The sequence below is a fragment of the Pseudopipra pipra genome, chromosome 1 (genome assembly GCF_036250125.1).
Source record: "Pseudopipra pipra isolate bDixPip1 chromosome 1, bDixPip1.hap1, whole genome shotgun sequence".
Taxonomy (NCBI): Eukaryota; Metazoa; Chordata; class Aves; order Passeriformes; family Pipridae; genus Pseudopipra; species Pseudopipra pipra.
Window position 1 is genome coordinate 49,887,697 of NC_087549.1, and position 17,291 is coordinate 49,904,987.

The 17,291-nt window shown below is 38.5% G+C and overlaps 1 protein-coding gene across 3 annotated transcripts in view; it reads right to left on the reverse strand.

Moving 5' to 3' along the window:
• Nucleotides 1-16,067, reverse strand: part of MYOM1 (myomesin 1) — a 76,876-nt gene extending 60,809 nt beyond the window's left edge. The window contains exons 1-3 of one of the 3 annotated variants that reach the window (XM_064655920.1): nucleotides 15,917-16,067; nucleotides 11,845-12,332; nucleotides 2,839-2,976 (exon numbers count right to left, since the gene is read on the reverse strand). In XM_064655920.1, coding sequence (XP_064511990.1) covers nucleotides 2,839-2,976; nucleotides 11,845-12,272 — 566 coding nt within the window. In that variant the 5' untranslated portion in view covers nucleotides 12,273-12,332; nucleotides 15,917-16,067. The remainder of the gene's footprint in view (nucleotides 1-2,838; nucleotides 2,977-11,844; nucleotides 12,333-15,916) is intronic. The other 2 variants (XM_064655898.1, XM_064655909.1) reach the window with 2 other exon arrangements.
• Between the last annotated feature and the right edge of the window lie 1,224 nt (nucleotides 16,068-17,291).

A 17,291-nucleotide genomic window follows, 5' to 3' on the forward strand; every position in this document is an offset into this window, starting at 1 on the left:
AAAACAATTTTTAAAAATCAGTTTAATCAATATGGATATAACTATCTACATTCAGTTTAAATGAATCCATGGCATTTTTCTTCAAGGGCAAACTGATACTATTTCCTCCCTAATTACAGTAGTTAAGATCTCAGCAACTTCACGGTATGGACTGATTCCTCAAGGCATTGAGCATCTTCTGGGAGCTGATGAATATCCTCAGACTAATATAGGACTCATCCTAGTCAACTGCAGTTGTGGTTCCCAGGTGTTTTTGATCAACAGTATTAAATATTTAGATTTTCTGATAATTTCTTCCTGTTATAATCTTCCCAGATCAAAGAGAAATGTGCTTCCTGAAATGATGAATGTACTAAGACAGCATATGGTAGTATTTAAGAATTAATTCAGCAATCATGTCTCAGGGGTTTTAGTAGAAAACACTTTTCAAGCAGACATAACAAGATCAAACTTCCATTTTGTGGCACACACAAAATATAATTTTAAGGGTATTTGCCATCTACAGTCCTTTGGCATAGACTTATTAGTGGTTGCAAATAGTTCCACAAGCCACACTCAATATTTTTAGCATCTATGGCATTAAATCAAGCTCTGAGTGTTTTATTGTCTAGAATGCTGTCTGGCTGTCCATAATTTTGTTTTGCAAGGATTAGCCCAAGTGTTTAAGAGGAACAGTTGTATAAGTGAATAATCTGAGCAAAGGAGTTTTTTACAGCAGAACGTGAAGGTTCTGAAATAGAACTAAATAATGGAAATGGTGACACATCGCTGAAGGTCATCCAGCAGCATGGGCAAGAGCTCCAATGAACCCACAGAGAGCTGACCTTTATAAATAACTATTCCTTTTTAACAGCTATCTGCCCATGGGAAACAACACATCAATTTCACAGGGGAATTTGGGAATGACATATAACATGCACATGGTTCAGCGGCCTTCAGCTGTTATCTTTCAAACAAGAATAAATATCTGACAGGAATGTAGCACGCAACTTCCACAATCTTGGCATGTGGTCATGAGCATGATGACAACAGAAAAAAGCCTAAACCTGATACCATTTCATGCCATGTTGAGTTGGGCACCCTAAAAATCTCTTTTTAACATTTATTTTAAAAGTATTCAAACAAACTTTTTGGGTCATTTCAGTGGCAGAAAAGCACACACAGCTTTCTGAATTACCATGTACAAAAAGTAAGATTGATATCAACAACATGAAGAAGAGAAGAAGAATAGTAACAATTATATAAGAATCTGACAGTATCTTTTAATGTAGGATCCCAAACTACTGCACAGACACAAATAAATGAAGTTACACACTATCACATTGAGTTAGATATTACCATATGCATTAAGAAAAAAAAAATTAAAATAAAATGAAAGTATTTCTTAAGATTTGTTAAGATGTTAACATGATGTGCTAAAATCACAGCGGCCTGTAAAAAAGCAAAGTACTAATTATAATTGTGTTTTTCAACTATTGTCCAACACTGTAAATTTTACCTTTGTAGACTTAAGATACAGTAAAAAGAGGGGATATTTGTGCTTGAGGACATGGGAGGATGAGGAATCTACTGCTACATAGGTATAAGCACCGTGTGACATGCAAAAGTAGTGAGAAGCCTTGAGAATATGGAGAACAAGTTTTGTTTAGACTATCACATAACTATTTACGTATTTCTATCACAAAAGATACAGAGGAAACTCCAGAGTAATTTTTTTAAAAGGCAACAGCGTGTTTCTTAATGTTGGTTGGATCAAAGAGCAGTGAATCCAACACAGGAATATACAGAGGATGAGACAAAAATTACTCTGAGATAGTGGGAGAGAGTTAATAAAACCAAAACTGCTGGTCTCATCACAAAAGCATCATAAATGCTCAGAAGGCCAGAGCAATAATATCTTCCACTGACAAGCTGGAACTCAGTTTCATACAAAACCACAAGTTTGGATACAAAGCAAAAGCACCATTGGGTGTTGACTAAGCAGTAGACAGAAAAGCACGGACTCCCAGAAACAGCTTGGAAGGGTCCCATGAAAAATTCTGCTGTGCAGAGGAAAGACAAGTTGTAGGGAGGTTTCTGTTCAACCGCAAATAGGCAAAAAATTTTTCTCCTGGCCTCTAAGCAGGAACCAGTTTTCCACACCACACCCCAGTATGTATTAATCTGAAAAAGTGACTATGCTGGAAGTGTTGGACATACCTACTAAAATCACTATGCCATACCCCAAAAAGGGCAGGAGATCCTCCTTGCTCATGTTGGTTCTGGCTTCCACATAAAGTTCACATTTAGCTTTACTGAGAACACTGCTGCAGTAAGATATATTACATCAGTAGTAACCATACAAGAAATACCACCAATATGTGAGATCAGTATGAATAATTACAATGGATTTGAGAGAGTGTTTGGTTTCATTCCAGCTTTTCCCTTTGCCAGGACAAGACATTAGCACATTGTATTGTTGTTTCTATGTTTAATGCTTGGTAAGAGACATTTGATTACAGAGCAAGTCTTCAAAACAAAAGAATAAGCTAAATAATGTGGACAACATGCTTGTCAAGTTCCCAATAAGTAGGGTTATAATTATATTTTCATTTCATAGAAAGTGGCCCTGACAATGTGTTCAAAACACAGTCCTGACACATAGGTTCATTTGTCCTGGCTCTGGATGATCAATGTCTGATTTTCTGCCAGTCAGTTGACTTCTCTTTATCTTTTTATCACTCACGTGAAGTGCAAACTATCACCATGAGATCCATGAGTGTAAAAATAGATTAAAGGATTAGTTATTTTATAATTTGTTAATAAAATGTCAGAAATAATATACAAAACAAAACATACTGTCCTGTGAATATGGGCACTGAATAGTCCATGGCTTCGTTCTCTTTGTCCTCAGATATCAAATTCTGTTTTGCTCTCTTTGCTTTGGGACTCATCTTATAGGATTGATCTTCAATCATTAAATTGGAGTTTTTCAGTCTGAAATAAAAATTATATTGTTAAATTGAGGAAAAAAAACTGTTAAGAAGAACTCCAAAATACAATTAAAGTACTAAAATATGTTGCTGTCTTGCTTTATAAGCAAGAGTTTATAAATTTTTATAGCCATAGCTTCAGAGTTATTAAACACATAACCAAATGTACTTTTAACAAACTCATCATTACAAACATACCACTGATGCTCCTTGATATTAAATCTAATAGAGAAAATAAACAATATACCTGATAGAAATGTACATTTAATAGCTCTTGGTTTGGGGCTTGGAGAGTTCATATATCCAGTTTTGATAGATCCTGAAGTCACTGAGATTACTGAGTAATTCTGAAGAATGCATCTGAACTCATAACCTCTACATTTCCAAAATTTACAGTTCTGAAATTGTCTGGTTCTGAAACAAAATGGTGGTGTGCAAATATATCCAAAGTAATTATGCATTTAAGTTCCTCTGCAGAAATTGTACGGCAGAGTCACCAGTGTTGCCATTTCCACTGCTCTCCCAAACCACTCCAATCCAGTAGAAGTGAAGAGCTGAGTGAAGTGGCACCATTTAACATAGCACAGAGAAATGGAGAATGAGTGGAAAGGAAGAAGAGCAAATCAGAGGGAAGGCTGCCCCCCTAGTCAGCCTGGGCAGGATTCTGAGGACTGCGAAGCATATTTGAGGCAATCATTTTAGGTTCATTTTTAACATGGTTGCAACTTGTGTTAGTGAAGCTCCAAACACTTTCATTCTCCTTTCCCAAAGCAACACATATCTAACTCCCAGATCTATGGAATATGCTAATTAGTTGTCAGCCTTTTATAAATCCCTAAAGTTTATTCATCTCTGTTGCAACATCACCACATTGATGGTCTGGACATTTTTCTGCACAGCATAAGCTCACCACTTACATGTTCAGATACAGGAGCAGAATTAAGGCACAGAGTTTCTCAGAGAGGCTCGTTATCCCAGCCACGTACCACTATCAGGGATTGTCTTTCCTCCCTTACCCTGGATATCTTACACAGCATGCTGTACACATATAATCAAAACTCATGCTAGCACTGGGTCCCTGAGAATGTTACACATGCCTAATGTAGCATTACAGATATTATATCCTTGGGCTAATGTTTTCCTTAGGCTGTATCCCTGCAAAAGTACCAAGATTCAGAGGTGTCTCCAACACAATAAAAGTGCTTAATTTCCCAAATATGTAGTAATAATCTATTCATTGAGATTGTGTGTAAGATCACACTGGTCCAGTTTCATTCTCCCATCTTTATTTCCTTTGTTTCTTTGTGCCCATCCTTTTGCTCAGCCTGAGTTCTCTCCCTACGCAGTCCCTGCTAAATCAGTCTCCCATTCTCTAGTTCTCTTAATGTCTTTCCCAATGTAATTTTTTATCCTTCTCCATCTAGTTCCTTGCCTTAACGTCACATCCCCTCCCACATCTGCTTTCCAGCCCTCATCTTTTTGCCCTGCCACTTTCAGCACTGTCAGCAAGAGTTTCCTTTCCTTTAGTTCCCATCTCATCAGGTCCAACTGTATTCAGCTTGCCTGGCATTGCAATGAGGCAGCTCCTCTCCTCTGTGTTCCCAACTGTCAAAAAAAGCTTGATACAGGGGGTAAAAGCAACCACGCACTGATTCTCCTTCCTTCCTCCTCTTCCTGTATCCTGGTTTCCATGTAAAGAAAAGCACAGCCAGTGAGGGCCTGTGGTACACACTACAGGACTGGGGCCAAGGCTTTTCCACGTTAGGCACCAATGAGTCAGCCAAGGCACAGATCACGTCTACAGTAGAGAGCTGTTGTGGGGTCTGACACCAGGCACTGGTGGAAGGGTGTCCAAGAGAGGCAGATCCAGCTCTAGGGACAGAAATCCATGCAGAAAACACTTGGGCACAGTCCAGAGAGAGTACTATAAAAAGGATTTTGTGAAGCAGGATATGCAATGGCCTCACTCCCGGGTTGGACAATGATGTGGTACAATCACTGGGGCAAACCACAAATGTACTGGGAGAACTCATCATCAAATAAGTGATGTGAAACATCAAAGGCAAACTACTTCCATTACTTTTCATAAGTGACCTATAGTCTGTAAGGAGCTGCAGTTCTTTACTTAGCAGATGACTTTTATTCCTGTCCTATTTTAAAATGGGACAAACCTGGAATTTTGACACTGACTGCCATCAGATTTCCTCAGGGCTTTAGGCTGGACCTTTTGGAAGGCTACTTGATTCCTGGTTGTTTCTAGATCAAGAAGGAGAATGGTACTATTTGAACTTAAGTTAAAATGTCAAGAAGTTTCTATTTTCATAAAAGTAGTTGAAAAATGTGGTAAAACTTTCAGCTCAGGCATTTACAGCACTGTTAAATCCAGACTAGCACTTTGTTCCTAAAGGGGAGTTCCACCTCATTTACAGTTTAGTTTTCATATACAGTCCAGATTATGCACTTGTGTAGGGAATTAATGGGGGGCATGCCATCACTCCCATCACTCCCTGCTGGCATTATGTTGATGCAATTCCTATATGATAGTGGGGATTTCCTGTCTTTCACTTACAACACTCTAAAATTATTTGAAAAGGAAAGAATAAATTCCTATAGGCTGTCTTTGTTTGACAGTTGTATTTTTTACTTAAACACTCCAAGTGTTTGAAGTTGAATATCTCACCTTCATTTTTTCTGCCTTCCACATCTCACTTTACAAAAATATCCCCTGAATCCTTCAGATTAATGCCAGAGATCTTTATCATAATGAAGCCTGAGAAACAGAAACGGAACTGGGACTTTTACTGAGGTATGATGACTAGGATAAAAACAGCATACATGCACAGCTGGTTGTCACTCACTTCTGAGTTTGCTAAACAATGTCTCTTCATTGAGGAACTTTTGCTGCAGCCACCTGATTATTTTCTAGGTTATTACTCCTGGATCCCTCATGCTGTGGCATCCCTTGGTCGGTTCTTGTGTGTATGTCCTCGGGAACAGAAAATCACCTTTCTAGATGTCTTTTCCTCTCTTCTTCTTTCCCTGGAAGTGCCAGCTGAAGTAAGAGTTGTTGTGCTGTCTCCTAAGAGCAATACTTTGGAGTGGTACAGGAGAGAGAGCACTCAGCTATCCAAAGTGCATATAATAATTGTGAGCTGAATAATGGATCCATGTGGATCCTCTAATTATCTGCTATTCTCAGATTAATAACACAACACTCCAATCAATTTCCTTCAGTCATTTGCTCTTCCAGAAAGTTGATCTGGACTAAGGAAGACATTGCTGAGAAGTGTTCCATTGAATATTGCTGGTGGTGCTTTTAGACCAGTTTCCAGTTCCTGGTCAAGAACGGGTAAAAAGAAAGTTAATGGAGAGTAAAATCCCTTGATAAAACCTTTTGGTTTCAAGTAAAGACCTAAGGACATCCTGAGCCAGAGGTTGCATCCTGGGTGTAACAGTGAGCTTACAATTTTGTATATGAAAGTGGCACTTTCTTTTGAATCTGTTTTTATCTGCCACTTTATAATCTCTTCTGTGCTTACATGCCACACTGGGTGAAAAATTTTCTTTCTTTACTCTCTGCACATCTATCACATCACTCATTAACATCACTTGCACACGTTCGTCTCTTTTCCAAGGTAAGAGCCCCAGGGTCTTACCTTCCCCCAACAGAAAGCATTCCACACCTCCTCCTACCCTCTTTGCAGATATCTGATCCTTTTCTAGTTTCAGACTGTACATTTTGAGATGAGATGATCAGAACTGCACCTGGTATTTCAACTACCATCATACCTTGGATTAAAAAACTGGCACAATATGCTTTCTGGTTTATTTTCACTTTCTTTCACAGTTCTTCCTAAATCTCTAATTGCTCCATGACCACACCAGAGCACCCAGCTGGTGTTTTCAGAGATCTTCAGAGTAACTCTAAAATCTTCTTTAGAATTGCACTCCATAAGCCATGAGCTGAGATAAATAAATTTGAAGCAGCAGAAAATGTTTCTCCTTTCCAAATCCTGTCATTTCCTTTTGATCAGGCAGAGCTATAGGAAGGCTAGTAGAAATGCATATTCAAATGGAGCTCTTTAGATAGGAAAACAGATTAAATGCTATTCTATCATGAGGTTTATTTCCCTGTTTATCTTTTGTGTTACTACTATTTCCTACTGTACAACACAAAACCCAAATCCTGTCTACAACCATTATTTAGGTGGCCCAAAGGAGGACTCTGCTTTCTTGAACCAGATTCTAAAATCTTGCCCTTTATTTTAAAATGTTCCAACCTTTTACCTGATATGTGGAACAGAATCTCCCTGGAGGAGAAGGCGCAGGGTATCAGCGTTCTCTAGTTTCATACGGAGGAACAGTACCATGACCTTTTAACATCTTTCAGCCTCATTTGATATGCCTAGCTAGCATATGTATATTTATTTCCAGGTCAGGTACTATCTGTATTGCCTGATCAAGGTTGGTGGTCCAAGCCTACTGTCCTCATTTCTTGGTGTTTTTTCAGCATGTTAAAATACCAATGCCAGCATTTTTCTACTTTCTCAGTAGAGTCACTGAGTTGTAAATGCTAAAGTCATGTTCTGCAGAGGTGCAAAAAACACATGCTATTAGCTTTTCCCCCCTAGTCCAACAGAGAAACTAAAGACAACAACATTATGCAGGGCTTCTGAAACTCCCAAACAGAGGTTTTGTTTTGATTTCTTATTCTCAGACAGAGATTATATTATCACTGTCCTTGTTTCTGTGCATGAAGAGACAGAGTTCCCTCCCTGCACAAAGAGAGTCTGCACCCAGCGAAGGTAGAAATTGTCTGCCAGAATGCTCCCAGAGCATGCTGCCAGAATGTGTTCTGGGAGCAGGCCACAACACCCTATTCCTTTGTTATTTCAGTCCTGCATGAAAAGGCACCTGTAAGCTCTTTTACACCACTACAAAATCATGTCCTCAGCATACTTTTGTTACATCTCTCTCTCACTTTATTCCAACAGCATAAAGAAATGGTGGCATGTCTGTACCAGATGTAGCTGCTGGATGAGGTCCATTAGCCAAGAGGCATTTTCCAGGCTGTCTTTCTAGCAGATACTTCTTTCCTAATACTCTGTGCTTTAATTTACTCACTTTACAGAGGAGATAGTGGATTGACAAACCCAGTTACAGGAAGGAAAAAAAAATAGGATTTTCTGAGAAGAGCTCTTTAAAGGCAGCCTTTAAAAATGAGAGATGCGCTCCAGTAGCTATATTAATTTTAAGTTGTTGACAGATTTGTCACAAGTCCAGGCAATATTGCTGGCAATAATCATTCTGTTCCCTAACACAGCTTCCACAACAATTTTATTTGAAGGGGAATTGTTTCCACATAGCAGGTCTCATTAAAAAAAATTCCATGCTTGACTATGACGTCTGGAAGCCGCCTTCTTAACCCTCACCTATAATAAACCAAAGGATGAGCAGTGCCAAGATCATGGTCCTCTCATGTTTCTGAAAGTTTATTATTTACCCAGCCCTGTCATGATCCTGGTTACAATATTGCTCAGAAGAACATTTACTCTCACTGTCTGGGAGTCTAATTAATTGTAAGTTAGTATGGCATCTCTCCACTGTCTGGTTGGTTTACTTGAATTACACCACATCTTCTTTGCTGTTTTATTTGACCTGCAAAATACATGCAAATGTCTGAGCCACACCAGTAACTTCTGTTTTCCCTCTAAGCAAGTGTTTGGCCCTTTTGGTGGTAGACAATCTGTCTGTGACACAATGGGATTTTCTGATGTTGCTAGACAGAAAAATAACACATGGAAAAGCAGTGAAAGATCGAGCAAAGGCAGATGACTGAGCTTCCCAAAAAAGAGGTAAACGAGTTTAATCCAGAAATCCTGTTTGACAGGCCTGTAGTGCTATAAGCAGCTTTTGCAGATCTGACTCAAAGCTTCTCAGAAACACATGGAGGATGGAGCTTTGCTGTTGAAGGTTTTCCCACAGGAACCAACCTGCCCATGCTGGCATCCCCTGAGGACTGGATAGGGAAGAAGATGGATGGCCACAACATCGGATTAAGCAAGAGAGCTGCCACCCCTCACCTGCATAGATGTTGCCCACACCTCAGAGGAAGCAGCACACTCCCATTCTCCTGCCTCTGCTGAAGCCAAGGAAGCAGTGTGTAGCTACAAGCAGTCCTGGGAGCTGGTGAGGAGGGCTAGGTGTGAAGGGGCAATCTTTACACAGTGAGACGCACTTTCTTATAGGAGCCAAGGGTTTTGCAGTTTAGCAAACTGTAATCAGCAAAGCTGCAAGATTGCATACTTGCTCTTGCTTTTGCCAGTTTTTGTTTTTGTCCTTTTACTTCTTCAAGTTGTCATGGTGTGAAGAAGACTTGAAATGTGGGGGAGGAGAATCTACTTGCACACCGAGATTTTTTTGTCCTCATGAGAAAGCAAGCTGTGGCTCCTTCAAGCTGTCTATGTCCATGCTCTGGGCATGTTTTCCACTCAAGTGGGACCTCAACGTCAGAGAACTGGGTCCAGATCAAGGTCTTGCAGGTTACCTAGTCCCTAGTCCTTCTCCACTATTTTCCCTGTGATAAAATCCTCACATAGCACAATCTGCACATCAACACTGTTGCTTCATGAACACTCTTCTGTACGGTGACTACAGAAAAGGATGCAACTTAGATTTTGCAAAAATACTAAAGTATAGCAGAGGCTACTTTATATCAAAATAAGAAGTGACCTGAATAAAAGCTTAGTATTTGAATTTTCCTGTTGGGCTTGTTGGTGTTTATCCACAAAACTGTACCCATTATACATAAGTGTATATTTGACATTACTATCTAGTGATACTCAATAATCAATTGTTAGCTGAAAAATTTTGCCTGGATTTGGATTCATGTGTCTATTCTTGTTTCAAATGAACATCACTTGAGGTCATTTAGATATTTATATTCAAGGCCCCTTCTACTTCTTAAAAATTGAAAAAATTTGAAGACCCATTTCCTTTTTATTGTTTTCTTTTTTTTTTTCCTGCACCATTACTTTCATAGAGGTGAAAACAGAAAGTTTTTAATTTGCCCAATTTATTTTAGTAAAACTTTTTGTTTCCACGTTACCTCTTGAAGTGTTTTAGGCCATCTGGGGAAGACAGCACAAACTTGGAAAGAGTTACTTCAAATTGGCACTACATTTAACTGTAGTCTCACATTGTTTGTTCCACTTTACCTCTTGCAAATTGCAGAAAAATGGGCTGCAAAAACAAAGTAAATACTAACATAAAGGCGATATTAACCATAAAACCATATTAAATATTGAGATTTTCATTCAGAAACATATCCTCTCATATGTTAATTTAGTTTTGTACAAGAGAGATTTGAATCACAGGTGTCTAATCTGTGGAGCCCTCATCTTACATAGCAGCATTGTGTTTCTCAAACCTCCAACACAATGACAGGACCACAGAAAAGAAAAAGAAGTTACAGCTGAGACATTCTTATCTCTGATTACCAGGATAGCATATGAAACTACTGGCAAGTTTTGTACTATGGAGTACTATATGTGCAAACATACTATTTTAAACCAAAAGCTATTATCTTGAGCAAAACCTAAGGAAACCTGGAAATGTTGCAAGTTCTTTCCCAATCAAGCAATTTCATTTATTTTAATGTTACTTTGCTGACATTAGAGTTCTTCTTATTAAAAATACACAGGTTTCAGAAGACACTCATATGACAACTGAAGTGCTTGTAACTGGGACTGAGAAACAGCTTTTTTTAATAATAACTTTTTACGACTTCAAGTAATGTTCCTATTTTTTATGGGAATCTTTTCTGTAACAAGAAGGAGGCTTTGGGTTAGGGACAGCAACAGAGCACAGACATAACTGCATCACTGAAGAAATTTGGGATCTTTTACCCTACGCAACTCTCTTTGGAAGCATAACTCTCAGTCTCAGCACCTCCAGTTTGCTTCCCTTCACCAGCAGATTATAAATGAGGTTCTCACTGCTTCACTAAGTGGTTAATTATCTGCACAAGTGAAATTGTTTCAACAGCAAAGACTGGATATTACCCAGCCTGAGACAGTCAGCTGTAGAATCATAGAATCATTAGGACTCTAAGATCATCAAGTCCAACCATTAACCCAGCATTGCCAAGCACACCACTAAACCATGTCCCTAAGTGCCAGCTCCACATGTTTTTTGAACATTTCCAAGGATGATGATTCCACTACTTCCCTGGGCAGTCTGGTTGACGAGTCTTAGTTGGCAGCTAAGCATAGCTGCTCTTCTCATGCAAGATGGACACTTCAGGATATTCCTGCTTTGGAAATAGTATGCCTCAACCAACATACAGTGTGTAAATTTCAATTTCTTGAATCAGTCAGCATAAAAGTGAAATCGTTAGGGCAAAGAAGAATTAATGATATATGGACAGGTCAGCTCAAACTTGCATGAACAGCTTTGAGTCCTTTTACTGCTTCATCCTGGTCAGGTAAGAGACAGCTTCAACCCAAAAGCTACCTCAACTCTTCATATTAAATTCAGCTGTTCTAATATGGCTAAACAACTTGGAAGGAGAGGTGTCTCATGCCTAATCATTTTGGAATGTGAATATGTCATTATTCAGCCACACCAGCATTGCCAGTGCTCTTATTATGCCAGTCCAACCATCACACATGAATTAGTCCAACAAACTAAGCTGACCACAGTCCTTGCCATTCCCAAAGCCAAACGAAAGACATCACACCAGGAAAACGCATTAACATCGAGCTACAGGGACAATTTATGTGGAAGAGGAGTAGAGTTTGCCATTGATTTCAATGGGAGTTGGTTGGACATTTTTGTACTGGAACACTGTTTCAAAGATGGATCTACTTACCCTAAACTGTAGGCTTCAGATCCCAGCCTGTAGGCTGCAGCCAGCTTGTTGATGGATTCAGATGCATGGCTGTAGGCAGCTGAGCTCCTGCTGAGGGATTCAGAGTCAAGACTGTAGGCAGCAGATCTTTTGCTTTGTGCAGCAGAGTGATCATAGGCTGTGGATCCATAGCTGTAGGCTGCCGACTCCAGGTCGTAGGCTGAGGAGCCATGACTGTATGCTGCTGAGGAGTCGAGGCTGAAGCCTGCTGCAGAGGCATGGCGATAGGCTGCAGAGCCCCTGGCATAAGCTGTGGATCCTTGAGCATAGACAGCAGCTTTACTCTTTGTTTCCTTTTGGTACTGGCTTACAGTGGATGTCAGTGCTTTATGGCGGTACGCACGGTCATAGTGCTCGTGGTGTCTTTGGTAGAAAGGTAAAGACATCATGGGTGTCTGCTAATTTTGCTTTTCACTGCACACTCTGAATGTTAATAAACAGGATAGTGTCTGAAAAAGAACAGATCAAACATGAGGACTATTGTCAAGGAAACTCCTGAGTAGCATACAAAGAATACGTAACTTCATATGAACTAACATGGTTTGTAAAATCAACTGCAATGAATTCAGGGTTATCTTTTTGTGAGGTGACCAACTTTCAGATAGATTCATCTTTAAATTTCAAGATGCTCATAATTCATCCATCATGACCAGAAACCTTTACACTAATATGTCCCTTCATTTGTAGTTGGTCTTCCTGTTACTGCCAACTATTCAAGTTTTACGTGCTTAACTTCTCCACTCATTACTGCAAACTAATGAAACTTTGTGTGCCTGGCTTCTTCAGAGATAGTGTAAATAATTTTGTTCAATTACAATAGAGTAATAAATTATTTTAAAGCCATGAGCAATTCCAACAAGGTTACATAGGCTGAAATAAAAATATATGAACATTTCATTATTTTAATCCAATTTTCAGATTCAATTTAATATTCCATTTAGTATTTTAACAATGAATAAAAACATTAAGACTGAGAAGGCTTTCAGTTTTCCTGTAAACGTGCATATTACATTGCTTATTTTGTATGTAATACTAGTGTTCAATTTAAAAGGGCTTATCATACCTTTACAGTTTAATCAGGGATACAATCAATATGCAGTGGGTAAAATAATATCATGCTCCTTAATCCAAATGAACCCTTTTTTTAACCTAGAATGTAGTGTTCAAGATTGTCAAGAAACTTCCTCCATAAAATAGCCCCATCTAAGTTTCAGTTTGCACAGTCGTCAGTGGATTGTCTTACATTTACTTGTACTAGGAAATTTGATCAGGTGAGAGGTAGTTCCCCTCTCAAAATGGGATGACGGTTGAGTGCAGAAAGGATTTCCCTTGTTTGTTTATTTTAAAGCTGTCAATTCAGACTCTATTTTGCATTTGTTTTGTTTTGCTGTTATTAAAACTGACTTTTTCTTATTTGACATGCAAGCTTGCCTCTACTAATCCACATGATAACCTTTCTGTCTCTTCTCTTTAGGCTTACAACATGTCTAGGAGTATCCCTGAAAAGATACCTGATTATTAATAGAGATGAGCTACAATGAGGAATGTTTAGAACGATTTTAAAAAGATCCAAAAACAATGGTGAGAGGTGTTTGTTATTGGGTGTTTAAATATCAATCACAATAATAAGAGACTTGTTCTGCTTCTTTTTTAATTCATCCTAATAAAAAAAAAATCTATTTTTTTTACATAAAATACACTTACAGAACTGGAGAGCAACCATGACTTCATGAAAATCAAGATATTTGAGTGGGCCTGTCCTATGCAGGGCCAGGAGCTGAACTTTTATGATCCTTATGGATGCCTTGCAGCTCAGAATATTCTGTGATTCTGTGGGGTTTTTTCCCTATGGTTTTTATGCTTCCTATATTTAAGTCCTTGTCTTTTTCTTTAGTATTTGATTCTGACAGCAAGTCAAGAAACTGCAAACTATTTTCTTTAATAACTGATAAGGTACTCACCCTAACCAAGATAAATTATGAAAAATCGAAACCAAAAAAACCCAAGCAACCAGTCAAAAAACAACAAAGAGGAAAACTTGCAGGGTCTCTCAAGGGAGATGTTTTTTGTAGGATAACAGGGTAGATAATTTGTTTGTAGAAGGTCAACAAGTGAGAAACTCATTTCAGAAGTCTTTATGTAAAAGAAATTGATGATATCCTCATCACAGTGAAACAGTGACTTCAAGGAGACCAGTTTATGCATTTCCTTTATTTTTATCTAAGGAATAGGGAGGAATGGGAAAGTGTTAGCTCATTGTTCTCTATGGTAAAAAATGATGTTCCTCTTTAATTCCCTTATTCCTCGTGCTATCTATTTTTTCATGTCAGTCTAAAAGAACACAGTTATTCTGTCTAGTATCATTGTTTCTAATACTTGTCAATAGTTTGTGTTGCTACTTATTTCACTTTGTTAACTACCAGTAGAATATAATTTCTCTTATTTTTCCTAGTTTCAGAAGATTTATTTTTCTTCTTTTTTTTCATTGCTTTCTCTCCCAGATCTGGCGAGCTAGGTTTAGGATTTGCAAGTCGTGATGATCTCTGCTGAGCAATGTTAAGGCGTATGGATTAGTATTGTCTTGCATGCTGAAAGGGAAACGAACATGAGAACATCCTGTTTTCCTTATGCAGAGTACCACAGTTGTCTCCTTTTGTCTTCACCAGCTTTATCTGCAGCATTGGCTGGATTCATCACACATACAACAGGCACAATGCTAAAGCCATTCAGTCCTGTTGCTCAGGGATTCCCACAAACCTTTCAGGCTTCGAAGTAAGGAAGGTGATCTAAAACCACAAAGCTCTGCATTTGTTGCCCTTTAAGAAGTTAAATGAGGCACTTCATCTACATCTTATCAAAAGAACAGGCTAACACGTACAAAGGAAACCTTTTTCTTTCAAACTCGTAAGGTCTGGACTTCACTGTCCTAAGGATTAAGAGTCTATGATAGGAATAAGAACTAAGGCAGTAAGGCAGGAGCTGAGCACAAAGTCATCTTTCCTGGTTCAAATCAAAGATCGACACTGACTCACATTTTATAAGAGGAAACTCCTTTTATAGGTATTTTATCACACTATGAGTAATGTTTTATATTTCTTCTGAAACATCAAGAATTGCTCATAGGTCAGAATAAGTTGGTTACACTAGTCTGATCAGAGTGACACTATCAGAGATGACAAAAACTCAGACCCTTCTAAGAACTTTGCTCCTATTTGGAGCACTGTGTGATTATCAGATTGACTCTCATCTCTCAAGTTTTATAAAATCCATGCTACCTACACCCACTTTGACTGTGTCCATTAACCAGGCCCCTTCAGTGTGATGGTAACACTTCCTTTCAAGATCTGTGTAGCATTTCATATCTGCAGAGCTTTGCCTACAAATTTTAGTGGCCATAGTTAGGTGAATATTCAGTTTTTGGAGCTACATGTTAGCAGCTATTCAATTGAATTTTTAAAATGACTACTGAGCAGACAGACAGTTCTGTACTTGTCCATAGGTCGTAGCAACACACTAAAGGAAGTGATTTTACTTGTCTTAACCTACTGCACTGTTTGCCAGTCTATGTAATTCTTTAAGGATCTACTCCACAAATCAGTGAAATAGTGAAATAGACTAAAAAAAAAAAAAAACAACTCTGCTAAGAAGGAAAAAAAAAAAAAGATAACATTTCCTTCAGCTCAGTCGATGGCTTTAAAATCACAAGACATCCTATGCAACTAGAAAATATTTAGGTTATTTACACATTTTGTAAACCCAGAGGAGGTTACATGACAAACTCCTCCTGTATCTCAGTAAGCCATGCTTCATTTGAGAGTACTGTGACAGTATACAATAATAGCTGAGTGATAATAAAAAAGCTTTTGCACTACTTTGGTTTTTTTCACAGCTGAATCCTCAGATGTTTTCAGTTCATATCCACAAGTCCCTCAAATAACTGCTGAGCTTAGAAGAATAAAGGGAGCTCGGCATTACAGATTCAGATTAAAAATAATTGAACACATAAAGCCTTCTGGCATAAAGAAACACTTACCAGGACCCAAATGAATGGCAGCAAATGAAATAGCTCTCAAGTGGTGAATAGCACAAAAATACAGCAACAATGAAGCCAGCAAAGAAAGAGGTAGTTAGGATGAGGGGTAAGGACTAGACTTCAAGGTCCAGAACAAAAATAATGCCTGCAGTCAGTGGAATGTCAGAGCCCCAGTCCATACCTTTTATGGCCAGGGGGATGCTATAAATATAACATCGAAGAGGGAGAGAGACAGAGACAGATACCGATACCCTGTACTATCTCTGTGCAAAGACATGATGACAGCAGCTTCAAACTGAGAGTTCTCCCTTTAAAGTATCTTCACTAAATTCTGTATAGAAACAGCATTCCAATTCAAAATTATTTCTAGGAACTTGTTTCCTTACTTAAATCAGATTTAGGAGAACAAAAAAAAATATTGTGTCATGAGTCAGAAACTAAGGAAGACCAGTCCCTGTATTGACCTTGCCATGGTAAAAGAATGTGAATATTTTATGGGTTCCATTTTTTTTTTTAATGCCGAGCCAAGGTATATGTAATACAGATATTTCTGTTTAATGACAATCTAGCAAGACTCTACAAAGCCATACCGTGTGTTACAATTCAATAAATATGTATTTTCTTTGTTCTGTTGACAAAGTGTTACTTTTTTATTGTCTTTTTTAAGATAAAATACTACATTAAGAACATGACCTCATGAGACATTTAAGTAGATATAAACAATGCATCTCTAAGATCCAACTTTTTGTTTCTAAATTAAACTGTGTTACCTCTAGGAATAATTAATAGGCTTGTCTTCTTTCACAGAATCAAAGAACATGCCGAGTTGGAAGGGACCCACAAGGACCATCAAGTGCAGCTCCCAGCCTTGAACAGGACCATCCCCAAGAGTCACACCATGTGTCCAAGAGCACAGAAATGTGCAATCAATGTCCCTGAATAATACATCAGAACAATTTCTATCACCTGAGATCTAATAGGTGGAATGAACTGTGACATCACTGTAAATACATATTTTGCTCTACACTGTAAATTTAGCTTTCAATAAAAGTGATTAGTCCATTTTATTTTGTGCATTTGCATTGACAGAAATATTAACCCTCTCAGTTCTGTTATAACCACTTTCCACCACTCTCGCCATGCAACACAACTGAGAACTTTCCAGATCCTCCTCCCCTGCTGGGGTCATCCCCCTTATGGGTGTAACAATAAGGTCTGGATGAGGCAGCAGGTCCCACACTTTTCTCTACGATGGTTCACCAGTATCTTCTTCTTCACCTCATTGCCTTGATTCTACCTGAAATCCCTTCATTGTCCCCAGTGGCTACTTGTTCCCTGTGGAGCTGCTGCTTCCTGCCTGATGCTGCACTATGGA